This window comes from Scyliorhinus canicula, chromosome 2 (genome assembly GCF_902713615.1).
Source record: "Scyliorhinus canicula chromosome 2, sScyCan1.1, whole genome shotgun sequence".
In the NCBI taxonomy this organism is placed as follows: Eukaryota; Metazoa; Chordata; class Chondrichthyes; order Carcharhiniformes; family Scyliorhinidae; genus Scyliorhinus; species Scyliorhinus canicula.
The window spans coordinates 128,231,335-128,241,473 of record NC_052147.1 but is presented as its reverse complement, the minus strand read 5'-3'; the positions used below and the strand labels follow the sequence as shown (position 1 = coordinate 128,241,473).

The 10,139-nt window shown below is 47.6% G+C and overlaps 1 protein-coding gene across 1 annotated transcript; it reads right to left on the bottom strand.

Moving 5' to 3' along the window:
- Positions 1-259: 259 nt before the first annotated feature.
- adprh (ADP-ribosylarginine hydrolase) lies at positions 260-7,165 on the bottom strand. Its single transcript, XM_038786321.1, has 3 exons — positions 6,712-7,165; positions 4,101-4,461; positions 260-3,326 (listed from the first exon to the last, which is right to left on the bottom strand). Exons 1-3 carry the CDS (start codon positions 7,034-7,036, stop codon positions 2,888-2,890), a joined length of 1,125 nt encoding a protein of 374 aa, XP_038642249.1. The 5' UTR covers positions 7,037-7,165; the 3' UTR covers positions 260-2,887.
- Between the last annotated feature and the right edge of the window lie 2,974 nt (positions 7,166-10,139).

The window sequence follows — 10,139 nt, the reverse complement described above, 5'->3', positions numbered from 1 at the left end:
CTCAAGTGAATGTAAGGGACAGCCCCTTAAAAAAACATATAAAGACAGGATGTTTTGAGCAATACTTTGGCACTCTCAGAGGTGTTTCTTTGGAATACCTAGAGGGCTGCCCCGATCGCAATAAAGAATATTCTAAAGTACGAACGTGTTCGAGACCATTTCTTCCGGACTGAGAGACAAGTGAATTAGAGACACATTCACAAGTGCACCTGGTTGAAAAACACACATGATCGAAAGAACTGGAAACAAAACTCTGGTGCCTAGTGGTCATCATTGCAAAGCTTTTAATGCAAAGAATTGGTACAGAATTGGGCATTTGTTTAGTGAAGGTATTACAGACCTAAGCTTAGATTTTGTTGTCCATCCCATTCCAACATCAAAAGGTTGCATGATTCAAACAGGAATGGAGCAGCAATTAGAAATAATCAGCACCATCTTATAATCAGTGTTAACCCCATTTTCTCTAGTCACAGTGAATCGGACATCCCACGTCGTTGGTAACATTCTGGTAAATGTTCCCTGCACCCTCTAAAAGGCTTTAACATTCTTCTCTGGTGCCAGAATTGAACACAATATTTCACTGGGCCCTAACCAGTGATTTATAAAGGTTTAGTTTAAATTCCTTGCCATTATATCCATCATTTTATAGTTAGAAAAGAAAATTCTGTTCAAAGGCTTATACCGGATTCTAAAAGAGTTTCTTTTATAGCACCTCCCAAACCCACAACCTGAGCACAGAGATAGCAGGCAATTGAAAACCATCACCTCAAGTCAGACACAAATTCCATTTAACACTCACACCTGACTTGGAAATGCATTTCCTTCATCGATACTCTTTACCATCATCATCAAAACAGAGGATCAATCCTGGTATAATGAAGGAGGGCATGTCAGCAGTAGTACCCAGACATACCTAAAAATGAGGTGTAGTCAGTAAAGCGACAAGATGGATACATGATACCACATACAAGATCCTGAAGGGGCTTGACAAAGTGGGTGTGGAGACAGGTTTCATCTTGAAATGAAATGAAAATCGCTTATTGTCACGAGTAGGCTTCAATGAAGTTACTGTGAAAAGTCCCTAGTCGCCACATTCCGGCGCCTGTCCGGGGAGGCTGGTACGGGAATTGAACCGTGCTGCTGGTCTGCTTGAAAAGCCAGCGATTTAGCTGAGTGAGGTGAATCTAGAACTACGGGTCGCTGTTTAAAAACAAGGGTTCATTCATTTAACACAGAGATGAACCTCCTTCGGAAGGTCACTGAGTCGTTGGAACTCTTCCTGAAAAGGTACTGGAAGCAGAGTCTTTGAATATTTTTAAGGCAGAGGTGGATAGATTCTTGGTTAACAAGGGGGTGAAAGGTTATCAGGTGTAGTTAAGAATGTGGCGTTGAGGTTACAATCAGATCGGACATGATCCCGTTAAAGGGCGGAACAGGCTCGAAGGGCCGAGTGGCCTACTCTTGCTTCTAATTTGTAAGTTTGTATGTATGGGACGGCATGTATACCATATAGCAGAAGCAGCTTGCGATAGACAAAACCATGTTATCCCACAACCGAGGGATCAAACCAAAGCTCTGCGGTCCTGCCACATCCAGTCATGAATGGTGGTGGACAATTAAACACCCAAAAGGGTGAGGATGCTCCACCCAACATCCTCATCTGCAATATTAGGGGAATCCAACACATTGGATGATCCATCTCAGCCTCCTCTTTTGAGGTTGCCAGCATTTCAGATGCTTGCCTTCAGACAATTCTACTCACTCCATGTGATAGCAAAAACAGCTGAAGGCACTGACCACACTCTGGCAAAGACAGACTTGTGCTCCAGAACTAGCTGTGTCCCTAGCAAACCTGCACACTGATGCTCAGTTTGAGTTCCTCCAGGATCATTCAGCTCCTGGCCTCATTACAGCCTTGATCCAAACATTAACTAAAGAGCCAGATTGAGGTGACAGTGACTGCCCTTGACATCAAGCAACATTTCATCAAATGTGGTATCAAGGAGCCATGGCAAAATTAAAATCTATGGGAATCGGGGGCAGGGGGGAGAAACTTTCCACTGGGTGGAGTCATACTTTGCACACAGGATTTTAGCTGTTGGAGGTCAGTCCTCGGACTTGCTGCAGGTACAACTATTTGCTTGTTGTTCTTGCTAGGCTATTTGAAGAGGGCATTTAAGAGTCAACCACACGACTATGAGTATAGTGTCCCTGTAGACCAGACCAAGTCAGGCCAGCAGATGTCTTTCTCCAAAAAGGACATTAGTGAACATGTTTGGTTGCCCAGAAAACTCGGAGCTGTGTAGATGAAAAAGTTTTGGGACACAACCGCAGAATGGAGTGAGCATGAACATAAAGGGGCAAGGTTAAAAATCAACTAAAAGTATCACCAGCTCAAGCTGCTTGCGGTATTTTATAGGCCTCCAAATGAGGAGAAGGAGAGGAACAAAACTGCAGGGAAGCCAGAGATGTGCAAAAACAATAGAGTGAGGAACTTTAATTAACCAAATATTGACTGGGATATTGTTAGAGTAAAGGATAAGGAGCAGGAGGAATTTTTGAAATGTGTTCTGGAGAACTTCCTTGATCAGTAGGTTCTAAGCCCAACTAGAAAAAGAGGTATTGCTGGATTTTGTACTGGGACATGAGGTGGGTAAAGAGGACCAAGTCTCTCTACGGGAATATTTAGGTAAAGTAGAACATGCAAATTGGAGGAAGGCTAACATCAATAGGATGAGAAGAGGATCTTGCCAGGATAAAATGGACCCAAAGACAGGAAAACTTACAATGGAACTTTTAGGCCATGTTTCAGCTACAGGCTCGCTACATTCCAATGAAGGTGTAACAGAGGAACCAAAGCCAGGGTTCAGAAGGCAAAACAAGAGCCTTACTCAACAATGCAACTCTTCTGACTTTTTTGTGATGAGCAAGAATTTGGATGGCTCAAATAGTACAATTTCTCTGCTAGTGATTCCAACCTGCTCCGATATTCGAGATCTTTGTAGTTGGATTTGGGAACCTGATCAAATCCATACATTGCCCCCCACCATGCTGCAGCTATAGCACCAGTAGAATCATTATCACCACCGTGGAAAACTCCTCTGTTACAGAGCTCTTCCCAGGAACTGCCTGAGCCCAGGATGGCATCATAAGCTATCATGGGGGCATCATGTCCACTGGCCCCACCCCAGCCCGAGTAGCTGACAGAGGTGTAGAATTTGTCACGTTCAATCACATCGTATTGCTTAGGGAAAGTCGGCTTGGATACCCCATCCAGAATTCCTCTGTCCTGAAGATACTTCTTCCATTGGTCTTCAAAGTAGGACCTGAATGAAAATGAAAAGAAGGAGTCATTCAATATTTTGGAGTTATTCCCCCTCACTCTTGGTCCATATCAAAAAATACCTTTCACAACCACAAGACACCCCAAAACAAAAATACTTAATTGGCTGTAGAATGAAGTGTTGCACTATTGTGGCATAGAAAATATGGCGGTCAATTTTGGACAGCTGATGGAGGATAATGGGCAGAACACGAGAGAGAACACGCCAACTTCTGTTTTAAATAGTACCAGAGGATCTGTCCACTCAAGAAAGAGTATTCAGAATCTCAGTTTCATGTCTCATCAAACAGGCTTCACCTCCAACACTGCAGCCACTCCCTTGGAATTGCACTGGAATGGGGGCCTCTGTTTTGTATTCAAACCAGGCTGACAAAGGCCTTGGCTAAGTAGCTCATCCAATGGACACCACCTGTGAAATGTGGCACAGCCTCTTCAGATAGTGAGCTGGAATCCATTATCCACTGACCCAGGTTGTTACATCCAGGGCCAAGCTGACCAGAGGAGCAGTTGCACTTCATCTGCCAGACAGATCCGGTCATTCCAGATATGTGGTGCAACCAGTTCCAGATATGTGGTGCAACCAGTTCCAGATATGTGGTGCAACCAGTTCCAGATATGTGATGCAACCAGTTCCAGATATGTGGTGCAACCAGTAAAGGGGCGGGGGGGCGGGGGGGGGGGGGGGGGGGGGGGGGGGGGTCAGTAGGGGCATGATAATTACAAATGGAAAATGAACAATGTGAGATTTTGCACACACCACGCGGCCAGATTTTCAGCAGCATAACTCCCAGCTTTTGCTATGTAGCTCTTTGCTTTGTCCAACACCTCCATCAGGCCTGCTCCCCAGCTCACTACAGGTTTGTTATTCACAGCATATGCTGTGAACAGTGCTGCAGCCACCGAGCCCAGGTAACCAGTGGGGTGGTGGTGAGTCATCCGACCGCTTTCGACAGCTACTTCAATCAGCTTGTCTAATTCCTCAGGATGGGGAAATCGTAGTCCGATGCACATGGCCCTCATTGCAGCACCACATCCACCCCCGGCAGGATTGAATGAAATCTTCCACCCATCAGAACAATCCGGTTTCAATAAGCTGGCAGCTTTCATACATGTTACACCTGGCAAAAAAGATATAGAGCACAACATTAACACCAGCCATTATGAAATAAATGACTACCACTAACAAATAGAGACTGTTAAGCCAACACATGCATCATTGAATGTCATTCTCATCACCTTCCAATTATGCCGCAATAGCCTAAGCAAAGTGAGCAACTTGTTCAAGCGAAACGAAGATCAAAGCAAGGGTTGGATTTTATATGCCCCACTGGGCATGCTTTCCTTTGGGGGGGGGGGGGGGGGGGGGGTGCGACACAAGTAGATTAGATGGCTAGCCGACCACTTTCCTGCCCACTCACCAAACGACCCACACCCCCCAACACAAACGTTTTGCCCTGGAATATGCTCATTCAGTAGATGTCGAAATTAGCAGGACACCCACCATTAGGGCATAAATAATTAAAGGTTGTTGAGGCTTATTACAAATAATGAAATGAAATGAAAATCGCTTATTGTCACAAGTGGGCTTCAAATGAAGTTACTGTGAAAAGCCCCCAGTCGCCTGTTCGGGGAGGCTAGTACGGGAATTGAACCCGCGCTGCTGGCCTGCCTTGGTCTGTTTTCAAAGTCAGCTATTTATCCCTATGCTAAACCAGCCCTACTAAACCAGTCAACAACATATTGACACGACACAGCATTTAGGGTGAAAAATAAAATGAACAAAAGTGCCAAGCAACGTCCCGCCTGGGCCTCCTTTCTGCAGCCCCATCAGCACCCACGGCAGCCAGTTGGGAGAGATGGGGAGGCGACAAATCTCTTTGGCAAGCATGTAATGGTCAGCATTTCATTCCAGATGAGGGGTGACGTTGCAGTGTCAGGGTGCTGTTTCCCTGCCTCTCTCTGGATGGTAGTTATACTGGCACGGTGTGTACCTGGTTCTCTGGGTGGTAGTTATACTGACAGTGTGTGTACCTGGTTCTCTGGATGGTAGTTATACTGACACGGTGCTGTGTACCTGGCGGTCTCGATGGTAGTTATACTGACAGGGTGTGTACCTGGCTCTCTGGGTGGTAGTTATACTGTCAGTGTGTGTACCTGGTTCTCTGGATGGTAGTTATACTGACACGGTGCTGTGTACCTGGCGGTCTCGATGGTAGTTATACTGACAGGGTGTGTACCTGGCTCTCTGGATGTTAGTTATACTGACAGGGTCTGTACCTGGCTCTCTGGATGGTAGTTATACTGACAGGGTGTGTACCTGGCTCTCTGGATGGTAGTTATACTGACACGATGCTGTGTACCTGGCTCTCTGGATGGTAGTTATACTGACAGGGTGTGTACCTGGTTCTCTGGGTGGTAGTTATACTGACAGGGTGAGTACCTGTCTCTCTGGGTGGTAGTTATTTTGACAGGGTGTGTACCTGGCTCTCTGGATGGTAGTTATACTGACAGGGTATGTACCTGGTTCTCTGGATGGTAGTTATACTGACAGGGTGTGTACCTGGCTCTCTGGATGGTAGTTATACTGACAGGGTGTGTACCTGGTTCTCTGGATGGTAGTTATACTGACAGGGTGTGTACCTGGCGCTCTGGATGGTAGTTATACTGACAGGGTCTGTACCTGGCTCTCTGGATGGTAGTTATACTGACAGGGTGAGTACCTGGCTCTCTGGGTGGTAGTTATTTTGACAGGGTGTGTACCTGGCTCTCTGGATGGTAGTTATACTGACAGGGTCTGTACCTGGTTCTCTGGATGGTAGTTACACTGACAGGGTGTGTACCTGGCTCTATGGATGGTAGTTATACTGACAGGGTGTGTACCTGGCGCTCTGGATGGTAGTTATACTGACAGGGTGTGTACCTGGTTCTTTGGATGGAAGTTATACTGACAGGGTCTGTACCTGGTTCTCTGGATGGTAGTTACACTGACAGGGTGTGTACCTGGCTCTATGGATGGTAGTTATACTGACAGGGTGTGTACCTGGCGCTCTGGATGGTAGTTATACTGACAGGGTCTGTACCTGGCTCTCTGGATGGTAGTTATACTGACAGGGTCTGTACCTGGCTCTCTGGATGGTAGTTATACTGACAGGGTGTGTACCTGGCGCTCTGGATGGTAGTTATACTGACAGGGTCTGTACCTGGTGCTCTCTCTGGATGGTAGTTACACTGACAGGGTGTTTAGCTGGCTCTCTGGATGGTAGTTATACTGACAGGGTCTGTACCTGGTGCTCTCTCTGGATGGTAGTTATACTGACAGGGTGTTTAGCTGGCTCTCTGGATGGTAGTTATTCTGACAGGGTGTGTACCTGGCGCTCTGCCTGTCATGTCGTCCATGCTCTCCCGGTATTCCCGAGCCAGTCTCCTGTACAGCTGCTCCATGGTTTCCTGGGGGTCGGCAGTGGCCACCAGAGCCTGGGCGGTGGCCAGGTGCATGACGGTGTCGTCGCTGACCATCCAGCCGGACACGGAGAGGTTTTTGAGGCCGCCCAGCCCGCGGAGCTCGCTGTGGATCTGCTCCCCGCTCCGGCAGAACTCCCAGCTGCCGTTCTTGAAGCCCAGCGCGTCCCCCACCCCGCTCAGCACCATGGCCGCCACATAGCGCTGCAGCAGCGGCGACTGCATGGCCTGCATGGCAGTCACACAGCCGCTCCCCGCAGCTTCTGCAACTTCAACTCTGCCCAGCCGCCTTCTCCTTCAGTTGAACCTCGCCCAGTCCCGCAAGCCGGAAGAAAGTTTTCTTCAGCCCTCCCATCGTGGGGCGGAGCGATAGATACCCAGTTTGGTGGGGGGGGGGAGGAGTGGGGTGACACACAACTAGATCAGATGGCTAGCCGACCACATTCCTGCCCACTCCCCAGCCGCCCCCCCCCGTTTTGCCCTGGAATATGCTTGTTCAGCAGATGCCAAAATTAGCAGGACACCCACCATAAGGGAATACATAATTAGTCGTTGAGACTTCTTTCGGATAATGAAATGAAAATTGCTTTATTGTCACAAGTGGGCTTCACATGAAGTTACTGTGAAAAGCCCCGAGTCGCCACATTCCAGCGCCTGTTCGGGGAGGCTAGTACGGGAATTGAACCATGCTGCTGGCCTGCTTTGGTCTGCTTTAAAAGCCAGCTATTTAGCCCTGTGCTAAACCAGCCCTACTAAACCAGCTAAACCAGTCAATAACATATTGACTCTACACAGCATTTAGGGTGAAAAATAAAATGAAAAGTGCCAAGCAGTGTCTTGCCTGGGCCTCCTTTCTGAAGCTCCATCAGCACCCACGGCAGCCTGTTGGGAGGGATGCAGAGGCGACAAATCTCTTTGGCAAGCATGTAATGGTCAGCACTTCATCCCAGATGAGGGGTGACATCGCAGTGTCAGGGTGCTGTTTCCCTGCCTCTCTTTGGATGCTAGTCATACTGACACAGTGCTGTGTACCTGGCGGTCAGGATGTAGTTATACTGTCAGCGTGTGTACCTGGTTCTTTGAGTGGTAGTTATACTGACAGGGTCTGTACCTGGTTCTCTGGCTGGTAGTTATACTGACAGGGTGTGTACCTGGTGCTCTGGATGGTAGTTATACTGACAGGGTGTGTACCTGGTACTCTGGGTGTTAGTTATTGATGGAACCATCAATTCAGCAAACACGCGTAGTTGGATCTGAACAGAGGCTTTAAGACACTTACAACAGAGCCAGCCTATTTGTCGTTGAACTTCAGATGAACTGCAGGCTGGCTCTAAGGCACTGATCTTTATACATCGGTCCCAGGGGGAGGAGTCCTGGGCGGAGCCAAGGGGGGAGCCCAGTACAAACTCTCGCGTACTCCCAGAGTGACTCCCCCTGGTGGTCGGATAGTGCAACTGCACTTACAATGGTGGATAGTGAACATATATACACAGAGTTATATTGGCAAATGTAGACAGCATTGATCTTACAACTGGTAGATAACGAACATATATACATGGAGTGATATTGGCAACTATATATAGTGTGAATCACATTCACCACAGTTATACTGACAGGGTGTGTACCTGGCGCTCTGAATGGTAGTTATACTGTCAGCGTGTGTACCTGCTTCTCTGAGTGTAGTTATACTGACAGGGTGTGTACCTGGGTTTCTGGGTGGTAGTTATACTGACAGGGTGTGTACCTGGCGGTCTGGATGGTAGTTATACTGCCAGCGTGTGTACCTGGTTCTCTGAGCGGTAGTTATATTGACAGGGTGTGTACCTGGCTCGAAACAGAAAATGCTGGAAAATCTTAGCAAGTCCTGCAGCATCTGTAGGGAGAGAAAAGAGCTAACGTTTCGAGTCTGAGGATTCTTTGTCAAAGCTAAACAGACAGAGAAAGCGATGTTAGTTTTCCTGCTGTTTGACCGTTCACATCTTTTGTCCTCTCTGGGGACTGCCATTCGCACTTTTTCCCCTTGGTTTCTGTAGCCATTAGCATCCGGTTTCCCTGGGTTTCTGTGGCTATGATTACAGTGGCTCACTCCACAGTTTAAATATTTCCCACTTTGTCTGTTAGAACTGTCTCACGGCACCGAGGTCCCATGTTCGATCCCGGCCCTGGGTCACTGTCTGTGTGGAGTTTGCACATTCTCCCTGTGTTTGAGTGGGTTTCGCCTCCACAACCCAAAGATATGCAGGGTAGGTGAATTGGCCCTGCTAAATTGCCCCTTAATTGGAAAAAATGAATTGGATACTCTAAATTTATATTTTTAAAAACTTCTCTGTGTTTATTTGGAATGTATTTGTTTACCTATAAAATTTACACAAAGTCAGTAGAAAATAAATATTAATGTTCAAAAGTGTGTTAAATATAACACAGTACATTCAGTAATTTGGTGGGTTGCCGAACCTGGGGCGGGGTGTGAGAGTGGGGGGGTGGTTGGACTGTCGAACCTGTGGCCGTGGGAGTGGGGGTGAGTGGGCTGTCCAACCTGTGGGAGTGAATAGGTGGGTGGGCTTTCCAACCTGTGGGAATGGGGAGGTGGAAGGGCTGTCCAACCTGTGGGAGTGGGGAGGGTGGGTTTGCTGTCCGACCTGTGGGAGTGGAAGGGTGGGCGGGATGTCCAGACTGTCTATTAGAAGGGAGGAGATGCATTACATGTTAGCATGATCGGTTTCCCAGGGTTGCATCAATGCAAAATCCTAGATATGTCACTGGTTTCTCTTATGGGAGAATCTAGAACTAGGGGTCACTGTTTAAAAATAAGAGTTGCCGATTTGAAAGAGAGGAGGTGATTTTGTTTTCTCTCAGATTGTCATGAGTCGTTGGAACTCTCTTCTTGAAAGGTTGGTGGAAGCAGAATTTTATTCCCAATAAATCGTGACCAGAGTCCCATTTTAGACATGTTTAGAGGGGTGTTTCTCAGCACTTCCACTATCAAATGGGACTCTCGGCTGGATTCTCCATTTCTGAGACTTAGGGCTGGACTGTCCGATTGCTTCTGCTGAAATCACATTTGGCGATTGGCTGGAGAATCCCTTTTGATGCCGAAATCGGGGCCGATGATGTTTTCGGATGCTCCACCCCCTCCAAAACAGCGTAATCAGTGAGTGAGCCGCACGCCATTGGGGCGGCCTCAGGACATCGCCTGAAGGTCCTCCTCCGATGGGCCGACTTCCCAACGGCTTGGATCACTTGTTGCGCTTTTCAAGGAGACACATCCGGAGTGAGGTAAATCCAGAGTGGGAAGTTGGACCTTGGTAATTTGTTGCAGTGAGGTAAAGAAATCAAG

Excerpts from the sequence above, each read along its gene's own strand:
- adprh (XM_038786321.1), bottom strand. The coding sequence starts at position 7,036 with ATGCAGGCCATGCAGTCGCCGCTGCTGCAGCGCTATGTGGCGGCCATG. Across the intron at positions 4,462-6,711 it reads CATGACAGGCAGAGCGCCAG|GTGTAACATGTATGAAAGCT; the intron begins GTACACACCCTG and ends CTTTTTTGCCAG. Across the intron at positions 3,327-4,100 it reads GCTGAAAATCTGGCCGCGTG|GTCCTACTTTGAAGACCAAT; the intron begins GTGTGTGCAAAA and ends ATTTTCATTCAG.